Source organism: Rhinolophus sinicus, chromosome 17 (assembly GCF_057876585.1).
Source record: "Rhinolophus sinicus isolate RSI-liver-muscle chromosome 17, RSI-T2T, whole genome shotgun sequence".
Taxonomy (NCBI): Eukaryota; Metazoa; Chordata; class Mammalia; order Chiroptera; family Rhinolophidae; genus Rhinolophus; species Rhinolophus sinicus.
The window spans coordinates 113,493,376-113,517,600 of record NC_142517.1 but is presented as its reverse complement, the minus strand read 5'-3'; the positions used below and the strand labels follow the sequence as shown (position 1 = coordinate 113,517,600).

The 24,225-nt window shown below is 36.0% G+C and overlaps 1 protein-coding gene across 5 annotated transcripts in view; it reads right to left on the bottom strand.

The window, feature by feature from the left end:
• Positions 1-24,225, bottom strand: part of UGGT1 (UDP-glucose glycoprotein glucosyltransferase 1) — a 124,922-nt gene that overhangs the window by 87,182 nt on the left and 13,515 nt on the right. For all 5 annotated transcript variants that reach the window (XM_019717989.3, XM_019717992.3, XM_019717991.3 and 2 more), the window contains 11 exons: positions 22,252-22,382; positions 15,816-15,928; positions 14,056-14,230; positions 12,872-12,968; positions 11,877-11,955; positions 9,509-9,609; positions 8,652-8,751; positions 7,523-7,583; positions 3,890-3,981; positions 2,437-2,587; positions 267-386 (listed from right to left, as the gene is read on the bottom strand). In XM_019717989.3, coding sequence (XP_019573548.3) covers positions 267-386; positions 2,437-2,587; positions 3,890-3,981; positions 7,523-7,583; positions 8,652-8,751; positions 9,509-9,609; positions 11,877-11,955; positions 12,872-12,968; positions 14,056-14,230; positions 15,816-15,928; positions 22,252-22,382 — 1,220 coding nt within the window. The remainder of the gene's footprint in view (positions 1-266; positions 387-2,436; positions 2,588-3,889; positions 3,982-7,522; positions 7,584-8,651; positions 8,752-9,508; positions 9,610-11,876; positions 11,956-12,871; positions 12,969-14,055; positions 14,231-15,815; positions 15,929-22,251; positions 22,383-24,225) is intronic.

Sequence of the window (24,225 nt, the reverse complement as noted above, 5' to 3'; positions counted from 1 at the left end):
AACTAACACAGTCTGAATCTTCAGGTGAAGGATGAGGAGCGTTTCCACACACACTGACACCTCACAGCTCTACAAACGATCGATACATTTCAAAACCCTTTCAGTTTGGATATGGAGTTAGAAAAAGAGTCTATTTAGTAGTGGTAGTGGTGGGGAGAAGCGGCTAGTAAAGGAGAGAAGTGAACATTCTAGATATGACAAAGGGGTCATATGAGAGAAGGCAAGGCAGAAATGGAATTTATGGCCAGACAATAAGTTTTACTTACCATATTATGCAGATTTTTCCTGATCTGCCGGATAACACCAGGAAAGGTGGGTCGAAGCAACTCCTGTAGACTAGAAGGCCATGAATTATATCTGCTATCGACTTCCAGGTTGTTGATCCACTAGAAAAAAATAAAACAACATTGTGCATACAGTTTAGTCACCGTTAGTGAAATTTGCAGAAATAATAAGACTTTCAATATTTTAAGAAAAATTACACAGGAAAAGACCATTTTCAAAAATATAAAGATCAAGTAGAAAAATGAGTGACTAAAACATAAGCCACAGAATGGAAGATATTTGCAACCTACAAAAGCAATAAAGGACTAGTGTCAAGAATATGTATAGAAATCTAACGTATCAATAAAAAAAGGCAAGCAACAAATGAGAAGTGAAATTGAATCAAGAATATGAATAAGAAACTTACAGAAGAAATTCAAATAGGCAATTAACACAAAGAAAGATGTACATCGGCACTAGTCATCTGAGAAATATAAACTAAAGCCACAATAAAATTCCATATTCATTTAACTGAAAAAACTTTAAAGTCTGTCACTATCCAAGAGGAGGCAGATACAGAGCACTGGGAATTTGCACCCACTGCTGGTGTCTGGAGCAGTCATTTTAGAGAAGACCGAATATAGGTAAGACTTCATTTCTACCTCACCACTAAGTCCTGCCATTCTAGCTCTACACCAAATAAAGTCTACATGTGTGCACGAAGACAGAGGTACAGAAAGAGCCATTAGCATACTGCTTCTAACAGCCAAAAATTAGATGCCCAGCTTAATGCCCATAAAGAGAGTAATAGGTACATAAACATACGTACCATTCATAGGAAAAGGGCAGGGAGGGAATCTGAGTGTATTACCTTGCTCATGTAAACACAGAGTATTTCTGGAATACAAATAATAGAGAAGAAAAACTGGACAGCTGGGTGATGAGATTTCAATACATATTCTTGTATATCTTAACAACTATGAATGTATAAGAGATTTTTTAAAAATAAGTAAAATATAAAATATAATATGATAAAATTAGATCTATAGGTATCAACCTACATATGTCTTGAAAAAAATTATTGAATAATAAAGGAAACTGATTAAGGATACTGATATGGCATTTTTCAAAATTTTAGAACATACAGTAGGGAATCAAATGATAAAAAATAAGGGACAGGTGAACACACAGCATAATATATTGATGATGTATTACAGAATTGTACACTTGAAACCTATGTAACTTTACTAACAATTGTCACTCCAATAAACTTTAATTAAAAAATAAATAAAATAAGGGACAGGAGGAACACACACCAACTCCTGAAGAGGAATCACCCTCAGGGAGGGAGAGGTGGTACTGGGAAGAGATGCAAGGAGGGCTTTAACTGAAACATACTTTCTTCCAAGAAAACAATACATCTGACACTAAATGACTCAATGTTAACACTTAGTAAGTATGGTGATGGGGCACATGTTGCTAATGATGTGTCTTTACTCTTTGTAATTTTAACAGAAAAACAAACACAACAGTATTAACCAAAATAGCCATTATATCACCAAGTGATGACTATCTAGATTCTACATGATCTCTCTTTCAAAAAAATTTTACACTACAGAAAAATTTTACTCTACAGAAACCTGGCATGCCAAGGGTGTGCCAGGCACAGTTCTACCACTGGTCTCAGGTTCACCATGACTGCCCAGGTTAGCTCTGTTCCTTCCATCCTCTTTCACAGATGAGAAGACAAAGACCCAGACACCAGAGCAGATATTAATCTATATAAATCCTTCACATATAAAATCTCAAATGCCTTGTAAAGAAGCTTATTGGCTAAAAATTGATGTTTTTAAACAAAATCACACAAGACTTGTATGCAACAGAAAAAAAAAAAACTAAACACTCTTTCCCAACAGATGCTCAGCTGAATCCTTGGAGGATACAAAAGTGGGAAAATCACTGCCTTAACCATATCAAACGTAGTAACTCAGCTTTTGGAGCATCCAAGAGCCTACTTTATTATACACACATAGCCCCATGTAAGCAGGTGTGGTCCATTTTTGATGCCAACAAGAGAGATGGCAGGAATACCTTACCTCTCATAAAAACCAAGTGAGGACATCATAACAAAATGCCTGGCAGATGCCCCGGATGCACTCACAGAATACCTACAGAAATAGCGGGACTCCTGATGTCAACAGCATAGTCAGCCTCAGAGGGCTGGATGTTCAGCTTCAAAATATTATGCAGAGAAAGGCCTTCTATCCCCAGTCTATGCAGACCCTCCATGACCCGAGCTTCATTCCTCAAGACATCAAACAGACTGAAAAAAATGGTAGAAAAAGCTTTAAAAAGAATCCCTGCCATGAAAAAAAATATATCACTTGAAACTCAAATCCCCATCAAGCCTGCTGAGAAATCAAAAAAGGGAGCACTTTCCTCTGCTTCATCCTGTAAAAGTATGTAGGACAAAGCAGGTGGGATCTGCTTCTTGTTCATGTTTGTTCATATTTATCAACATATTGTATACAGAAATTATCTCTAAATATAGACATATTGAGGATGAAATAATCCTAAATGTGGATTTTACATCACACGTTTTTAAAAACACTACAGTACTCTGTGTTACTTCTCACAACTGCACATGAATCTACAATCATCTCAAAATAAAGGATTTATTTAAAAAACACCAAAAAGAACTACTAGATTCCATATGTCTAATATATGCTTCAGTATCAATTTACATAGATTGTAAATCAATTTACAATTTACACACACATATGACCACAGAAAAAGGTCTGGAGAAGTCACACCCAACAGAGACGTTTGCTGGGGAGGAGGAAGAAATAAGACAGGATGAAGACTTTACTTTTCAGTTCCTTTATCTCTGTATTATTTAAAACTCTTTACAATGAGGTATATATGTTTTTTTAATAAAAAACAAAACAAAACCTTTTAAAGTGTCCTTCATTAATTTTTTACTAGCTCTATAAAGCAGTAATGTAAACATAAGCTCAATTACAATAATCTTACTGTGGAAACCACCTCTTCCGAAGCATTAGCAATAGCTTTTGTTTTTACTGTTACGAAGCCATAGTGTCATCTGTGCCAATGTTAATTCCAAGGATTAAATGTGAATTCCACCTGACTGTCTACTACCCCACTCCAAAAATTCACAAGGACAATTTAGAGCAATTCAGCCCTGAATCACATTTTAACAAACAAAAAGGTAGGCATGCAAATAACATATGTAAGACAGAACACGTTCTGAGAAACTAGAGGCAGCATTTTGAATAAACAAACCTACTTCAGAATGTTCCCAAAAGCAAAAGAAGCTGCTCATTTGTTTCCCTGGTTAACAGGAAAACTACAGCTTCTAAAAGGGCATCCTGAAAAGACACTTGGGCCTTAAGTGTCCAAGGCCTTCAATGTACATTATGATAAAAAATGGCCAAGTGTCATCATACCCATCTCGGTCAGAACACGGTCGTACCCAAACGCACGCAATGGGGCTAGTGAGCCATCAGGCTTCCCAACATGCCACAGCAAGGAGGACAATCTGAATGCATCCCAAAGAGCTACCAGGTGTAAAAACTTTTCAGAGAATGAAAAAGATTACCTATACCTGAATATATCCTGCGTGTCTAAATCAATATGAAGTCCATTGATGAACAATGCTGAATCTCCAGGCTGTAATCCTAACGTTCCCTTGAAATACTGAAATGTTAAAAAAAAAATTATTAAAGAGCAGGAAAAGAATGCTTAATTGAAATTTCCACATTTCTGACTTTATTATATTTTAATGTTGACATCCTCTTATGTACCATAGGAAAGCCTAAGGCTGGGTTAAGATTTCCTTCTGTGTATTCCCACATACCCTTCTTAGCATTCACTACACTGTAATGACACTGCTGGTTTATGTGGCACACACCTTTCCTCCTTTCCTCTGTCCTTCCAACAATAATTAATATGACTGTTTCCTATAATGGTGGTGGTGGGGTGGGTGTCAAGTAAGCCAAGTGCTGAGGGACACTTTTCATAAAAGAGGAGTCCTGTTTCTTTTCCCTGTTTGTGATGCCAACCGAGATTGTGACAGCAGTCACAACAGCTTGGCCTTCGTGATGAAGTTCATAGACCTAATCTAAAAGGGTTTCAAAACCCCACACTCCCTTAAACCTTCAAGCTAAGGTCCACCAAGAAACTCTGAGTTGCTGTGCTAAGGACAGCACCTACATGCAACCTAGCTCTCCAAAACCTGGCCTCCATGGTGGCGCACGGAGGGGGATTCAGCTGCTGCTCCATGAGACAGTGGCCCCCTGGTTCTCCCAGGGCTGGGGGAGGAAGGACAGGGACTGCTCTGCTCCTTTCATTTCCCAGTAGTCAGTGGATTCACAGAAATACACTCTAAGATCTAGGATTGCATGGGGGTAAAAAAACGACAAGGAAGCCACAGCTTCTGCTTCTTTGCCCTACTAGGATTAAATGGCAAGCAAGCTAAGTGGACAATGGAAAGCTGCATCAATGAGAATCAGAATTCTTTACATGGGAGAGAAAAATCTCCATGTCCACTCACTCCCAGACTGCAAGTACAGCACCCTTTGACTCTAGGAAAATTGGAGTCTCAACTGGTAAACACAGATCATATTTCTAGATCTACGTAGGCTACACAGGTTGGTTTGGCTTCTGCAAATTCATCACACTAAAATATTTTTTGTTTTTGTATTTGTTTTATATTTTTGTATTTTATACTTTAATAAAATATTTCACTCCAAAAAATGAAGAACTCAGGAAGTACCAATATATAACCTGTATAATTTAATGTTTTTTCTTCGTAGGGGTGGGGGGAAGCCCTAAAATTAAGGTAATATTTGATATTGTTAACCTGGAAGTTAAAAATTAAGTAAATAAAAACTGTCATAGGTTTCTTCAATTTAGCAAATATTTGAGATATATTTGGTTTACTTATTCGTCAAGTCTATTTAAGTAACTAATATACATAAAGATTATGAACACAAGCATTTTTTGTTCCCTTTTGAAATTCTCTTGAAATGTCAGTTTTTTTTAAAATGGACTCTCTTAAAGTTATAAATCCACAATGACAAGGAGACCAGAAAAGAAGAAAGGTAACTAATTTTGCAACCTGAAAAGGAGATGTGTGAGCAGCAACTGTCTTAGCAATCCTGAGAAAGCTGAATGCTAGGCTGACAGAGGAGAAAGCCAACAAGGACCCCGGGAACTGGCAGCACAAGGAACACATGTATGAGGGGACTTTGGGCTAACTATGAGTTTAAAAAATTAGTTCTGATAGAGGGCCTTTTTAAGATAATAGCCTGCAGACCCCCTTGATTTCATACAGCAGGTAGCTGCTGTCACAACTCCCACTACTCCAAAACAATGGAGGCTCATCCCTGGAAAGAGTAAAACAGAGAATCTGGGAACTGTGGGAAGTGAAGCACAACTGAGTATGAGGATCCCACATTGAAAATAGGGGACTGAGTAGAAGTTTCTGAGTGCTCTTCCCTACTTGGCTTCTACAACTCTGACCACCAGACTTCACCCTCCAGACAGAAGACTAGATCCTTTTCTGAAGATTGAAAGACTCAAGAGGAACGGTTTAAAGATACTGTCTCTGGGGTTCCTAAGAAATAGCCATTCCAAGATAGCCTAAAGTGAAAAGGTCTCATCGTTAGGGTTCCCAATCAGCTTTTTTTTGTTCAATCAGCTTTAGACTGTCTCATTCTTCAATATGAACAGCTAGCCACAGATCACTAAACATCTTGGAAAGCCTCTAATATAAAAGACAAGAGATCAAGACAAAAAGGAAGACAACTTAAGTGGAAACAGACTGTGCAAAGAGAATAAAACATACACATGCACCACTTATACCTTCAGAAACAAATGAGAAGACTATAAAAAGAATCCAAGAACAAAAATAACCCTAGGAAATTAAAAATTTGAGAACTACAGCAAAAATCTCAACAAAGGGGTTGAAAATCCCTCCTAGAAAACTTAAAAATAAAAGACAAAAGAATTGGAAAATAGGAAAGAAAAGATGTTTTTAAATAAGGCCATGCTAGTCAAGAAGGTGTGAAATCTTAAAAATAAATAGAGTTTTAGGAAAACAGAAAAGAGAAACCAGATGGAAGAAATGCAAATAAATAACTCAAGAAAATTTCTCCAAACTAGAGAAAACAATTTTCCAGATTTAAAGGGCACACCAACCACCCATCAATACAGAGAATTTTTAAAATTGCATATCACTGTGAAATTTCAAATGATTAGGGTCAAAGGAAAGATCCTAGATGACTCCAGAAAGAAAAATCAGATCTCATACAAAAACTTCAGACTTCTCAATAGCTACAATGGAAACCAAAATTACAAGGATCGTGCCTTTAAACTTCTAAATGACTTCCAATCTAAAATTCTATACCCACCCAAGCTACGAATAAAAACAGAAATGGAAAACTGATTTCTCAGAGTCTGAAATTTACCTTGCATGCAACTTTTCTCATGAAGAATGATTTGCTGTACCAAAATAAGTGAATAAACCCAAAACAAAGACTTGGAATCCAAGAAATAGGAGATGCAACAAAAGAAGTTAAAGGAAGGTCCCCAGGATAACTGCTATGCACTAGACATAAAGCACAACCATCCATAGTGGAGCAAATCAAGAATTGATAAAATCATGACATAAAACTACAGGGAAAGTGAAGAGATGGGGAAAATGCCAATATGGAGTTCTGGTAGACATGGGGGGAAAGAGTCAGTGAAAGAAAGGGAAACCTCATCCTTGTAATAGGAGGCCAATACATGAGGGCTGACACTGAAAACTAAAGTACCAATCTAAGCTTACTAGAAGTCTGGAGACAAATATCAAAAGAGTCAGCTAAGATTTGCAAGCAGATATTTCTGGGAAGGGGAACATAACAGGGAGTGAGATGTGCTGGGAGGTGCTATTTTTCCAAGTAAATTGGTGGCACGACTGGTGCTCTGAATTATATTGATATTCAACTTTGATTAAAAACTAAAAATATGACATTAAACATTTTAATAGTATAAAAATGAATAAATGAATGCTTATAAAATATTTTTTTAAAAAACTAAAAATACAAAAAAAGATTACAGAAATAAATCCAAATACCACCATCTTTGATAAAAAGAGATTAAAACCATTAATGTCACTGATTTAACTTACAATTCTTTATCTTTAAAGACATAATACAAAACAGAAAGGCCACTATTTTCCATTGGTTAATACCTTCTGATTCTCTTCTACTTCAGTTCTAAGTTCTGAACTCACAGCTGTTTTTGTTATTGCTCTAAGGAAATAAAAATATGGTCAATGCTTAGTTTAACATTTGATATGTCTTCAATTTCGCTATATTTAAGTACGAAACAACAAATTGTTTAATAAACTACACACACACACACACACACACACACACAAACTAAATGGAAAAAAACCTTAAATCTTTACAACTGAAATATATTTCCATTTTTACAAGATACAATACTAAGGAAAAGTAGCAGTAATGGCAGCATTTTAACGCAAGTGCAGTTATTTCCAAGATCTTAGTTAAACAGATGTAGCTCCATTCCTATATATGATGTCCACAGCTCACAGGCTAAAGGATAATATAAATGAAATAAGGCAACAGACTGCTCGTCCTACTTAAGCACTTACAGTGGAGGCGGAATCCTACATGTGCATCATCAATAGCACACTGAACTAAAGGAAACTGTACTATGTATGATATGTAAGTCCTGTCTAGAAAGCATTTTCAAGACTAATCAAATAAACAAATTTATTTACAAAACATCTCACATCAGAAGTCAAAACACCTGACTCAGTGACTCAAGAAAGACTGACACTCATTTAAGTCATTAGTCTCTAAAACTTTGGTTTTTAAAGCAATTTTGCCTTGCATTTATGTGATGTAAAGGGTCGTTATATAATTGAAAGCAGTATCAGAAAAGCTGCACTCAAAACCTTATTCTGTCAGGATGAACATTTTCTTCATAAAGGTTAAATATGATGTACATGAAACTCCTCAGGGAGAAAAACACTATTATCCCTGTGAGACCCCAGATCGGTTATACCTGCGTACGTTACATTTTGTTAACTCAACCAATTCTGAAAGGCTGGTGTTGTTATTTGCATTTCAGTGCTGAGGAAAGTGTTTATTTACAAAGTTCACACAACCACACAATGCAGTCTTGCCACCTTCTCAGAAAGAGAGTACCATTAGCAGTATAGTGCTGGTAGTAAGAGAACTCTCATTTTCTAAGCATTTCCATATTTTAATTGTTTAATTTTGCATCTAAACATGAAGTACTAGGTATATGTCAAGAAGAAGAACGCCTCAAAGCTTTATTACTCTAATTACCTGGCTTTGGTAGGAAAATTTTGACTAAGATCCTTCATAACCACCAAAGCTAATTCAATAGGAGCAGCCAAGATTCGGGCAGCAGTCTGGAAGCTTAGATCTGCAACATCATCAAATATAATATAAAATGTATTAATCTAAAGCAATGAGAAATAGGAAAAAACATTTATTTCCCACCATTTTCTTGGTAATTAAGAATGCCTCATGAGGCAACCATTTCAGAGAGTGCCCATGGTTTAATTTCTCGTTTTATTTTCTTTATAGGTCCCTAGAATATTTATTTTAAGTTTCTTGATCTACCTGCATAAAACATTAATGCATATATTAAAACATTTAGCACAAGATAAATCCATCCCAAGTCCTTTTCCCTCTTCTGAATTTACAACAAATCACAAAGTATAACAAAAGACTATAAATTATGTTGGGTAAAACCTGATAAATAGTCCTTTGGACCAGAAAAGCACGGATGCATTCTCCCATATTGACATGCCTCGAACATTCCGTAGATACACTGTTTAATAAATGTGTACATATGGACAATAAAGACCAAGGCAAATATGTTTCTAGTATTTGTGTAACCAGATACATAAGCTTGTATCTACCTTATGTATCTGGTCACACAAAGAAAGATCTGGCACTCATTTACATACATTACTTCTGCATAGTGTTATCTGTCTACAAAAGGATTTGCCTTTCTTTTCTGATTAATCATAATACATCATTCTGTTTTTAAAATCTATGGTACCCTTAGAATCACGTGAATAAATGCAATTATCTAAATTCTACATTTTTTTAGTACCACAAAATTTACTCAAAAAGTAGGCCAGTGATTCCTCTATGCTTTTTATTTTTATTACCTTGCAATTGCCAAACTTTTAAAGGTGCCATTTCATTGGTGCTCTCCACAAGATGCTTTCTAAGTTCTTTCAAATGTTCCTTCAGGTCAGGATGCAGATCTCTGAAAGAAACATAAAATCAGTCCTTTTCATGTGTCTTTTCTTTCTCAAAGCACACTTAGAAGTTGGCTTCAATTTTATATTCATGATTTTCCCCTCTAATCATTGGGAAAATTCCTACAATATAGGGGAAAAACTTAAAGTAGAATTATGTTTCTGAAAAGATCAGTTAATATAGAAAAGATCAATTTTTTTTTTACTAGTTTCAGGTATACAAAACATAATAGACATTTATACCCCTCACAAAGTGATAACTCCCCCTGCAATCTACTACCCCCTGACATCGTATATAGCTATTACAATACTATATTGACTATATTCCCTATGTTGTACATTAAATCCTGTGAGTAAAGGTTAATTTAAAAACCATAATATTTACAGATAAATAATGAATCACTATAACAGTGATTCTCTATGTTTCAGGGAGGGAGAGGAATGACACTGGAAGTAGGGAACAAAGGGAACTTCAACTCTACCTGCAGTGTTTTACTCACCTTGTTTCTTTCTTTCTTTTTTAAATTAAAAGGAGAAGTACATTCGGGGAAAAAAACCTTGATAAATGGCTCTTTGGTAGAGAACAGCAAGTACAATAGCAATAATCAATTCTGCGTGGTGAGTATATGGGTATGTTGTATTATTCTCCATACTTTCCTGTATCTTTATAATTTCTCAAAATAAAATTGGATATATAGATGATGTATTACAGAATTGTACACCTGAAACCTATGTAACTTTACTAACAATTGTCACCCCAAATTTTAATTTAAAAAAAAAATTGGATATATATTGCTACTGATCCCAAAATGAATTTCTTTCAGCAACATGCTCATAAATCCTTTGGTCACATGAATATAATTCAAGATTATATCTAACCAAGATTACTGGGTTTTGTTTAGTTTTATCTTGAAATACAGTGGTACCGTGGTTTTCAAAAGTCTCTGTTGACGAACTTTTCGGTTTACGAACGCCATAAATTTTATGAATCTATGGTATCATGAGATAGTAAAATGCATGCTAAATTTGCAGTTCTAGGGGTTGATTTTAAAGGTCTAGAATGGATTCATCCATTTTGCATTACTTTCTATGGGGAAACCGCACCTCAATTTTTGAACGTTTCAGAACTCGAACAGTCTTCTGGAACAGATTATGTTCGATAACCGAGATACCACTGTATAGTGCATTCTATTTAAAGCTAGTATAACAGAAGTTATCAGAAGCAGGGATGTATCATTTAGATCAGACAGACAGATGGGTGGTAAGAGTCATTATGTTCTTTTAAATGATAGAAACTCAAAATTTCATAAATACAACATGCAGAAAGTGAAATATTTACTCATATTCTTCACCTGCCAACAAATCCACTTCCTATCAGCTGCTACAAACTCCTCTTCATAATAAAAAGACCAAAATTACAGTCCCATTACTTTAGCTAAATAACTATTCTGAATGTCCAAATTCTTCAATTGTCTACCTTGTGCTATAAAAACATAAAATCATAATGCTCTTCAAAACGACAAACACAAAAAACATGAATATTTGAAGAGATTCTGGAAACCTGGGGCCAATAAAAAATGGAACCTGATTACCTAGTAACTAGGCCAAAACTGACGTGAAACACTCAGAAATGTACATGTGCCTGGGATGAACTCAACATGCCCACAGTGACTCAACATGAATTCAGTCATCCCTACTAAATTCTTCACTCAGCCAAATGTTAAAGCTGAGTATATGAAACTGAACCTACACATATTATTTCTATATGAGCCCTTCCTTAAAAAAAAAAAAAAAAAAAAGAAAAGGAAAGATAAGCACACAGATGTCCTAATTAAGATTTCCAGATAAAGTAGAATTCAGGGGCCGGCCCAGTGGCTCAGGTGGTTGGAGCTCCATGCTCCTAACTCCGAAGGCTGCCGGTTCAATTCCCACATGGGCCAGTGGGCTCTCAACCACAAGGTTGCCGGTTCGACTCCCGCAAGGGATGGTGGACTGCGCCCTGCAACTAGCAACGGCAACTGGACCTGGAGCTGAGCTGCGCCCTCCACAACTAAGACTGAAAGGACAACAACTTGAAGCTGAACAGCAACCTCCACAACTAAGACTGAAAGGACAACTTGACTTGCAAAAAAAGTCCTGAAAGTACGCACTATACCCCAATAAAGTCCTGTTCCCCTTCCCCAATAAAATCTTTTTTTAAAAAAAGCAGAATTCAGCGCTCCTATGCCTGGAGGTTTAAAGAGAATAAAACCATTTCCCCAAAAAATATATATACCTTAATTTTCCAAAAAGGAATCCTTGAACTTCATCAATAGGATCATTTTCACCAATCACTGTGGTGTTTACTTCAGTTCCTACAAAAGCACAGCAAATACATGTATAATCACTCAGATTAGAAATGAAAATATACTACTACTAACCTGATGAAGTCTGAATAATGTGAAAAAATTTAGGAACACCTGAAATTGTGATACCACTGAAATTGTTGAACACTTCAATAACATTTTGCATGGTGACAAACAGAATAAATGTGTTTTTAATATATCCTATATTCCTGGATAAAGAAAGCATTTTTCCCTTAAACTTGGGGAAACTACATGTTAAAACTTTCAAAATTAATGCCTTTAAAATTATAAATGGAGTTTTCAATATGAAAATTCTGAACACTATGTAACCAGGCAACTTAATCCTAAGTAGAATTATTGAGACCATAATGATGATTTACTAGGTTATCTTCCATGTACTCAAGCCAATCATTTGTATCTTTAAAATAATCTCAAAAGACACAGTACATGAAACTTGTTTTAATTGAAATAATGAATTCAAAACCCTAGAGTCAACGCACATATCCATAGCAAACTGTTCCAAGAGCAGAAAATAATAAAAACCATTAAATAATTCATTAATTATAGGAGAGTTTAAGATTTCACATTGGGCCACAAATTAACAGCTATTTGTGAACTACATGTCATCAGTAACAATCGTTACTACTTACTGAACATTTTTGTGCAAAAAACTGTACTAATGCCTTTACCTATACATCTTATTTTCTCCTCACAAATACTTTAAGAGGCATATATCATTATCTGTACTTCACAAAGCAAAAAATTAGGACGTAGAGAATTTCCTTAATGTCACCCAACTTGGATGTCAGAGAACCAGGATTCACAGGTTCATCATATTCCTAAATCTATTCTTTTTCATTAAAGAAATGAGTTCCCCTTTATGTTTAAGAAAAAGAAAACACATTGGTCTAATTTACAAATTCACCTTTCACCTGAGTATCATCCTTGGCCTTGTACTCGGTGCTCTTCATGGCCAGTTCCACACCATAGCCGGAGAGATAAACAGGCTCCCGCTTAGGATTCTGCAGGCAGAGCAAGCGATTCCAGCATGACCACCGAGGCCTTCACATGTCACGGTGTACACACAACGTGACTATGCTAATGCTGCGTAGCCGTCACCTAGGATTATATGCTCAAATACCCTTCAACTGCCACGGGACTCCCAGCCTCCTCTAGATTTTGCATCATGCCACTAGTGTGAGCACAAGGATTCCAAGACAGAAGCAAAACCAGAGGAAGGGAAAATAGAAAGGGAAAGATAACCAAACCGTGTAAAGAAATGGAGAAAGAAAAAGAGTTCCAGACCTATGCAGCAGGGTTGAAACTGGTGAGGTTTCAAACCTCACCAGAAGTGCTCTGTGCGGAGCATGTGTGTAAATGTGTGCGTGTATGTTTTTTATTGAATTTAAATGTCTGTAATCAGGGTTTGGGCTGAGCAAACGTCACCGGCTCACCACCATCCTGAATGAGGGTGACCCTTTAGACATTTTAAATCTTGGATACCAGCCACAGAGCTTGGGGGACACTGGGAAGGAGAGCAGTTGTCAAAATTAAATATTAATAAATCCGTTGCTGCTCACACAAATTTTCATTTAAAACTTTTATTTTACGTGCATGGACTTAGTATCCAATATTTATTGAACTTATTATGACACAGAAACTCTAGGGCTAACAATCTTTACATATAAATACTTTAAATGCTAAATATTACACAAGGTTTTAAAAGCTTAATTTCACCTCTTTAGAAACCCTTCCTTTTACATCTAATGAAAAGATTACAAAAAGAAAAAAAAAGGTTTGAAAAGGAACTGAATTCAAGAATCAGTTCATAGTATAATGACCATATCTGGACCAAATTAAATACGATCTACATGGTTCATTTTTTAAATAGACTGGAAAATTAAACTATTTTTTAAGCATAACCATTTTACATTTCCTGAGAAAGGCAAGCAAAGTGCCTCCTGTGTGCAAATAATAGATTTGATGAAAGTACTACACTTCTCAAAAAAATACAAATACTTTCATAAAGGGGGAAATTATTAGCTTATGTGCTAAGGTCATGCTGGGCAAATTAATATTTAAAACATTATAAAATAAGTCAATACTTACAGATATATAATGTCTGAATATGTAATTGATCTCGCCTGCATCACTTTTTGATACAAGCTGGCGGTGGAAATTATAAAATGCCTCACAGCCGATCTCAGAGTAGAAAATCACCACTGGACTTTGAGGATTAGGTGAGGGGTATCTGTGATCGCCTTTGAACAATAAGGGTTTGGGTCTGAAAACAAATATTAAAAGCTTAAATCTAAACTTAACAAAGTTTTTAAACAAAATGCAGCTTGATGATGTAAGATTATAAGCATCTTAATATAAAAGGTATCAAATTTTTAAATCATTTTCAGTAAGTAAGAATGCTATCAGGTATAAGTCTTATTTGTTCATCATTAAAAATAGTAATAAAAGTACATTACATAAATACTAACTTGAAATACAGACTTTGATTAATAATTGTGAACCAATTCGTAGAGAAGGGGGGAAAAACCAGAAAAAGGATGTATATCCAGATCTTACAGTACTAAAACTTTAATAAATTATTCCACCCCACAAATAGCAAATAATTATCCTTTTATCTGAAAACATAAGTACAAATAATACAAAAAAGTACAGGACTACTTTAAGCATGTAACTTGCCAGTTATGCATAGCATTTCCCTTCTCTGTCATCTTTACTACTATGATCTTCCTATTAATAGGTTTAGCATTTGAATTTTCCTCATAAATTTTAAAACTTGCCACCTCAAAAATTCTCTAAGAATGGCATCCAGATGTTAACAGATATTAACATAGACTTTATGACCTACCAACTCCTCTTAATGAGGTACACCTATATGCACTAAAAGGAAGATGACTCTTGTTAAAACAAGCCTACCTACCTGTATAAATTTATAACCACAGAAAAAAAGTCAAAAAGGATACATGCTAAACCATTAAAAATAGCTATGACCTTTCAGAAGAGGATACACTATCACTCTTTTCTTTACAAAGATTGCATATTGTAAAAAATTAACCAAAGAATTAAGCACTTTGTTTTCCCCAAAGGACCACCACTTTACCGTGCAGCCACCTTGACCCTGAGCTGGCTGAAATGCACGCTGAGTTTTTGGGTGTCACCCCGAGTAAGAAGCACTCATGCCATTTGGTGGGCAGAGAACAGTGCTGGGCAGGTAACCTCACTGAAGAAGAACTACCCCCACCTACAGCACCCTTAGCACTTCTGATAGAGCAGATCAACACAGCAGAGAGATAACTAGTATCCTATTTATAAGGCCACCAGAGCAGGAAGGACAATGGGTACTGCCCAACCAGACAGCAAGAGGTACTATTTATTATATTTGTCCACAAAGGAAACTGAACTGTCAGCAGAAAGCCAGCCCATTAACTGCCAATTTAATGTTGAAATTAAGCTTGCGATTATCTTTTAAATAGTCTACTTTGTCTGAAACCAGTAATATCCTGAGAGATCATTAACATAATTCACTCAGGCAACGGCTTTAATACACAGAGTATTCTTTACTAAACTGATGACAAAGTCTATATAATTTCTAAGATACAGTCATTGCTAAATAATAACAGTAATATTAAATACTCTTATCTCCATTTTAAAATGAGATGAGGAAAGAAAGATTAAATAAATTGCCTAAGTTCACAAAACATTTTAAGTGATGGAGCTGGAATTCAAATCTAGTCAGTTTGGTTCCAGAATCCACACCTATAGACCCATTAAAAAAAAGAAATCAGCAGGTGGACTTGATACAGAAAGCACAATGCATACATGACAACTATAAAGAGAAACACAGAGTCTACCTTTCAGGCGCTGTAAGTAGAAGAGTCTCAAGGGCATCAAAATCACAAGTCTTCTTTCCATGCACTGAAAAAAATGAATTACATCCTTCTGGTGGAGGTTCATCAGCTGCTATCTGTCATTTAAGACACAAGATTTTTTTTAAATAACTTCTAACCAAAAACAAGCTAAAGACATAAATATTCCAAATAGGTAATAAAATGATAATAAAACAACATCCGTAAAGCAAAAATTAACATCTACTGAATACCCATTATGTGACAGGAAGTAAGAACTTTACGTGTCATCTTTTTCTAGTTCCTCCCAGTATCATCCCATGAGAAAGATGTTATTATTATCCCCAAAACAGGACCTTGAAATTCTCTCAGACTATATCAAAAGATAGCCAGGGAATACAATATATACCTTGTAGAAAACTAAGCTTACAAATGTCGATTTTAAGTTTTAAATGCTAAAGTATAAGGATGCAGTCTTATAGTATTAAGGGTTAAGTATAATATGCAAATTAACATGAAGCCCCTCACTGAAATAGAAAGAATGACATAGAATCTAAAAAAACAACTGTGCCTAAGAAAAGATTATTGCTGGAAAGGTAAAATTATCTAACAGGCATAGTAAGATATTCAAAGAAAGGCTGAATGAGACGTGAATTTATGTTTAGAGCGAAACGCATTAATGCCAACACATAATGAGACAAGTCAATCTGCACCTTTAATGAGAGGCACACTGAGGAGAGCGAGTGTGATGAGTAAAGGAAAGGATACAATGACAAGCACTGGTGTATGAACTAATGTCTTTTATGTAACATATTAATATTAAGATGTCCTTTTCCATAGATGGAATCCAAAAAAATAATAAAAGAAGAAACAGAAAGCTTGCTATGAAAAACTGATACTAAAACTTTTCATTACGTTCTTTATTTTTCTGTTAATTATAAAACTTACAAACACAAGAAAAGAACAAAGAATAGTACCATAAACCCCCATGGCCCATACCCATGGGTCAGCTTCAATAATTATCAACTCATAGCCAATCTTATTTCATCTACCTTTCTACCACACTCTATTGAATCGTTTCCACATGAATTCTAAATAAAAGTAATAAAATTCTGCATAAATGGCAACTGACAGCACAGTTTTTCAACCTTCCCCATAAAAATAGAGCAACTAGATAGCAAACACCAATGGATCACATTTCTGACAAAACTAGTTGGAAGGCAATCCCCACGATACAGAACACAAACGAGACCTGCAGTTATCAGAATGCCGTGGAGAAGGACACAGAGGGAAACGAAATTCTGATGCTCCTGAGAGCAAGAAAACCCCAAACAGTCAACAGGCTTCACTGGAAAGTATGGTGGGTCAATGTGCTAATATCAGGTGAGCACAGGGATCCATGGTAAAGTTTAAAAGGGTTCAGGCAGTTCTGCCACTCTGACCCCTCAGACTCACAAGCGAGGATGCCCTTCTAGGAAAGGGCCCCACTCTAAGGAGAAACTGCTGAAGGTACAATGAAACTTGAAGAGGACAGAGATATAGAGACAATGAAAGACAAAGTACAAATAAAAGTGTAGAAGGGGAACAGAGTCAGAAAATTTCAAAAAGCAAGCCACCTTTTTTTAAGCCACCATTATTGTTTAACATTTACATTAAACAACAGAAGGGGGAGCCATGCCAACCTCTACAAGTTAAAGAAAACTAATTCCACATCAAAATGAGCAGAAAAGTCTCGATGTCTGATCCCATCCAAAGCTACTGTAAGAAAAGGGGCGAGGGACAGAATAGCTCTTCCTCTCCCAGATGAGCGCTACACAAGAAAAACTGCTGCGATGACAGAAATCTATATCTGCACAGTCCAATATGGTAGCCACTGAAAATGTGGCCAGTGCCGCTGAAGAGCGAAAAGTTTTACTTCATTTAATTTTAATTGACTTAAATTTAAGTAGCCACATGTGGCTAGTGGCTACCATATTGGACAGCAGAGCTATAGTCAATAAAACCATGTCAGAAATACATAGCCAGAAAACAGATAAAAATGTAACCTACTATTTCAAGTAAAAATACATGAAGAAAACTACATAAAATATAAAGAATAATCTAAATCAGAATTAGAGAAAAACTGAAATGAGGTGACAGACTGAAGCAAAACTTATAAGTAAATCATTTTAGAAATGAAGACTAAACCAGAATGAGCACAAAAACAAACACAGTAAGTAATGATTAAACAGAAGATGAAAGAACAAAAATCTTTTAAATCAAAAAGAAAGAAAAGGGAGATCCAAGAGAAAGTGACAAAAAAATGAAGTTAGGCAAAGAAAATTCAGCATATAGATGATATGAATTCCAAAACAAGAGAACAGAACAGTAAGTTTTTAAGAGAACTTTCTTGAAATAAAATATTATTTGAAATTCTATATTAAAACATACTATATACCTGAAAATACTGACCCAGAACAATCACTGCTAAGTTATATTCTAGTACATTATGACTTTAAATAAAAAGAAAAAAACCCCTAGGTCTCCAGATAAAAAGAGCAAGAGACTTTTAAGGGAAAAATCATTGTATTATCATCACACTTTCTGCAGTAAAACTTTATACTGAAAGTAAATGAAATAATATGTTTAATATAGTCAAGGGAGAAAAATATAAACTAAGTATTTTATAGCTAGATTGTTATATAAACATGCAAAAACCAAGGAAATACTGTTCCCGTGAGCCCTTCTTGAAGAACCTACCAGTCAGCACATGTCAGAAAAGTCAACTGAGTAGAGACGTTTGGCAAAGGGACTGGTGGTGAGCATTAAAAATATAAATTATCCGTAGAAACTAGACTAAATGGGGACTAACGGGGAGACAGTATAATATGAAATATCTATGTTCTACATAGACTGTACTCATTTTTTAAATGGAGGGATGGAGAATGGGAATCACTAGGCCAAAAGAAAATTTTCTGACTATTTTCAGTAAATGTAATTGTGGCAACAGAATGACTATTGTTATTAATACTACTGTGTATATAACATGGGTAAAACAAATAAGTCATTAAGAAATAGTCTAATTCTATCATCTGTTATACCCTTGAGAACTGAGATTCTAATGCAGAGGAAAACAGATATACATGTAACAAAGTAGTCCTTAATTTAAATTGAAAATATACATATGAACTCACAAAGTATTTCATTTTTACATGGCTTTATGTATTTGGTCTCTAGATATATGTGCAGTTATTTCCTATCTCTGCCCACTTAAGAGGCCTGAGAACACTATCCCCAGTGCCTAGACTGTGCTCTTAAAATACCACCTTCCACATACACCCTTTTAAAAAAAACTCTTTAACGAGCCTCTTAGAAAACAGCTGATCACAAATCTAGGGCCAGAGATGTACAAAATGAATGTGAAACTTCTTATCATACCAGATAGCAAGAAAGCAACCAAAGACTACTAGGGTAGCAACAAAAGAACTCAGCAGAAGACTCACACTTTATGATTTCCCAAAGTAGTACAAGGCTACAACAATCAAAACAGTGTGCTACTGTCATAAGTGCAAACATGTAAACCAGCATTTGTAAATATACATACGGTCAACAGGTTTTTCAACAAGGATGCCAAAACCATTCAATGGAGAAAGGATATTCTTTTCGAAAATGGCGCTGGGAAAATTGGTTATCTACACGTAAAAGAATGAAGTTGGACTCTTACTCTAATTCAAAGTGGATAAAAGACCTAAATTTAAGAGCTAATGCTATAATTATAGAACTCTAGGGAGAAAACATAGGGGAAAGCTTCATGAAGAAACCAGGGCAAAAGATTCATGACATTGGATTTGGTGATGAGTACTTGGATATAACACCAGAAGCACAGGCAACAAAAGAAAAATAAAATGGACTTCATCAAAATTAAAACCTTCTATACATAAATGGATACTATCAACAGAGTGAAAAGGCTATCCACAAGATGGGAGAGAATATTTGTAAAGTATATGTCCAACAAGTGATTAATATCCAAAGTGTATAAAGAACTCCTACAACTCAACAACAAAAACACGGAACAGTCCAAATCAAAAATGGGTAAACGTCTTACATAGACATATCTACAAAAGAAGATACACAGATGGCCAATAAGCACATGAAAAGATGTTCATCATCATTTGTCATTAGGAAAATGAGAACTGAGATTCTAAACCACAAGATACCACTTCCCACCCATTAGGACAGCCATTATTTAAAAAATAATAAAAAAGTAAAAAAACAGAACAGCAATTGTCAGCAAGAATGTGGAGAAAGTGGAATCCTGGTGCATTACTGGTGCAGCTGCTATGTGAAAGAGTTTGGCCATTCCTCAAAATGTTAAACATTGAATCACCACATGATCCATGAATAACACTCCTATGTACATGCCCAAAAGAACTGAAAGCAAGGATGTCACCAGATACTTACACACCAATGTTCATAGCAACATTCTTCACAACGGCCAAAATGCAGAAACAATCCAAGTGTCCATCAACATATGAGTAGATGAACAGAATGTGGTGTATGCAGCCGACGCATCATTATTCAGCCATAAAAAGAAATGAAATCCTGATGCAAGCTACAACATGGATGAACCTTAAAAACATCATGCTATATGAAATAAGCCACACATAAAAGGATAAACACTCATCATCCCACTTATGTGAGGTTTCTAGAATGGGCAAATTCATAGATAGTAAGTAAAATGGTGGTTGCCAGGGGTTGGTGGGAAGGAAAGGGGGTGAGGAGCTATTATTTGATGGGTTCAGTTCTGCAAGATGAAAGAAGTTCTGAAGATGGATGGCAGTGATGACTGCACAACAATATGAATGAACTAAATATCTCTAAACTGTAAACTCAGAAAAGGACAGGAAAATAAATTAATTTTATGTATATTTTAGCACAATAAAAACAAAATGGAAAAAAGACCTAAATGGTCAAAAAGAATAGTGAATCAAACTCATTCAGAAACCTGGTATAAAAAGCAAGAATCAAACAGGTATTCTGCCTACTCTATGTGAACAGTACCATGAAATAGTGCCAGAGGGGGAGAATACGTACTTCTTTATATCCAAGTTCCAAGAACAAATGAAAGAGAAACAACAGAATCAGTCACCACTTTCTAATCCCCAAGAATGAATGGATTAAGCATAGAGCAGTAAAGGCAGCTAAATCAAAAAGAGGAACTCAGCAGTAGGTGCCTCCTAATGGAAGAAGAGAACACTACCTACAGACTTGCCAGAGGGATGAAACACTATTATGATCAAGCCCTGGGATCCAGCAGCCGAGTTGCAGGGAACAGAAGACAGAGAAATACGCTGAACTGCATCATGAGTATGTGATCAACCAAATGTAGATTGTGAAATAATGTATAGGGCAAACAGCCCAAGTTACTCAACAGAAAAGAAAGGGATAAAGAAAGAACCTGTAAATTAAGAGACCGCCCCCCCCACACACACACACACACATACCCAAAAACAAAAAAATTATCAAAATTTTTTAAATGGGCAAGACTAAACTCTACTGTATGGAGACATACTCTTGGGCAATAAAATAACAACCACAGCAAGTGATTCCTTGACTCCTACAAAAAATCGGGAAAGTGGTTCCTTTGGAGGGCAAGAGTAATCTGCGATGCGGCCACAGTACTGGCAACCCTGCAGTGTGGCTGGATAAGTTCTAGTTCTTGACCTGACTGAAAATTACAAGACTGTTCACTTTATCATAATTCCTACTTCTTGTGAATGGTTTTCTATACCTGTTTTATTTCATAATTGAAACATGGGTTTAAAATTAATATTTCTTTTATATCAAATATGCCATCAGTGTACACAGGTTTCTCGGTCTTTTTTGTATAATAGGAGTTTGTTCAACTCAAAATTGAACAAGATCAACAAATTGCATTAAACTGACACATTTTTAAAGTTTCTCTTGGAGTTCCTCCCTCCCTCTTTCCTTTTCCTTTTAACTTACTTGTTGAAGAAATCACATCACTTTACTACAAAGTTTCTTGCATTCTGGATTTACCTGACTGTGTCCCGTCATACAGCTTCATGCTTCCCATCTCCTGTGTTTCCTATGAGCTGCTTTGAGATTTATAAGCTGTGATCAGATTCAGGCTCAACTAGCTTAACAAGACCACCTCCTAGGCTGTTTTGTAAATGAGGTCTCGTAGCCTCTTTTGTGTGTGCATACTTTTTGAATTTCGTAAATGAAAATAAGTGCAAATTATTTTTTTTATAATCCATGGTTTGAAGATTTAACATCAACTGTGCCTGTTATTTATTAAAAAAACATAAATCCTAGGAAATTTCAGGCAGAAAAGTTACAGCTCTGTAACCCAATGCCAGGGTTATAAACCAATCATGTTATAAACCAATCATGTTATAAACCCCTAAAACATACTGTTACATGCAAGCACTGAACTCACCTGCTGAAAGGCTTGAATTGTAGCTGAGTACGAATGAAGCGACAGACAGAATTTCAACAAATTCTGCTGTAGAGGTGACAGAAACTGAAATGCAACTTCCAATATTGCATGATAATAGGAATAATCAGTACCTGTCAAGGAAGAACAGTAACCAAAATAATCATATATGACTAGATATATCCAAATAAGACAGTTCCAGAAGTGTAAAGCTGTGTGTTACAAAGGCATATGATCACAAAATAGTAACACCATACTGTCTTGTCAAATGCTTAGAACTCCCAGGAGTACACATTGCAATTGGACTTTTCCTCTTCTTCCCTTTGTCAGCTCTTCCTTCCCCCTAGGCTGCTACTTTCTCACTTCCCAGGATGACTAACTCCTTCTGACTTCCTGAGCAAGAATTCAGCTGTGAGACCACCACTGCAGGGAGGCAGCCCAACCCTACCCCATGCCTCACTGGACCAAGCACATCTCTTCTTTGTTCTCATAATATTTCTTTGCTTTCCTCTTTCACTTATCACATCATTTATTAAATCATGTATTCACTATCTATCCCTCCCCAAATAGTCTCTGAGTCCCCACAAGTAGAAGCTATGACTTATTTATCTTTGTATTCCCCAGTGCTTAGCACATTATCTCCTCAAATAATTCAACAAAACTGAGCAGTGTGATAAGGAAGTACAAGGTATTAAAGGATACTCATGAAATTGTAGTTTGGGGCAAAGCATTTAATCAAATAATTAGAACAAATTATCTGAGGGAGGCCGACTCAGGTGGTTGTAGCGCCATACTCCTAACGTCGAGGTCACCGGTTCGATTCCCACATGGGCCAGTGAGCTGCACCCTCTACAGCTAAAATTGTGAACAATGGCCTGGAGCTGGGCTGCTGTGAATAGCTGGAGGTTGGCGTGAGCTGCTGTGAGCGGCTGACCGACGACTGGTGACCAACTACCTCAGCCGGGAGAGCGCAAGGCTCATAATACCAGCATGGGCCAGGGAGCTGTGTCCTACAGAACTAGACTGAGAAACAATGGCTTGAACTGGAATGGCGGGGGGAGGCAGAAGAAAGGAGAGAGAAAAAAATTATCTGAGGGAAAAAAACACATGTGCCAGTATGAAAAAAATCCCCAGGAAATAGTAAGTAAAAAGCACAAGATAGAAAACAATGTATATATAGTATGCTATCTTTTTTTACCATAAGAAAGAATGAGAAATAAGAATACACATCTATGTATTTGTTGTTTAAAAAAAAGACATTGAAGGCTAAACAAATTAATTTAAATGGTTATAAAAAGCAGGGGAAAAACAGAGACAGGGAGACAATAAGATTTTTCTGTGTAAGTATAGACTTTTATATACCTTTGGTTTTTTGGGGTTTTTTTCTAAGATTTTATTGGGGAAGGGGAACAGGACTTTATTAGGGAACAGTGTGTACTTCCAGGACTTTACTGGGGAACACTGTGTTTTTCCCAGGAGCCATCAGCTCCAAGTCAAGTTGTTGTCCTTTCAATCTTTAAAGTGTGGAAGGCGCAGCTCAGCTCTAAGTCCAGTTGCTGTTGTTCAATCTTAGTAGCAGGGGGCACAGCACACCATCCCTTGCGGGAGTCGAACCGGCAACCTTGTGGTTGAGAGGACACGCTCCAACCAACTGAGCCACCCATCTGCCCTATCTTTGACTTTTAAATCACATATTATCAAAAATTATTTTTAAAGAAAATATTAACATTCTAAAAAGCAAAATATAAAAGGTTCTACATTGCATAAACATCTTCTAAGTAGAAAAAGAGATCAGAAAGAAATACCTCAAAATGTTACCAGAATGTTAATGGTGAATATCTTTGGATGGTGGGACTACAAATAACATTTCAAATCAAATGTTTAACATACTTATGATCACTTCCAAGAATCCATATGCCTCTAATTCTAACCAACAACACATTATCATTTATACTGAAGAAATCTCATTTTAAATGT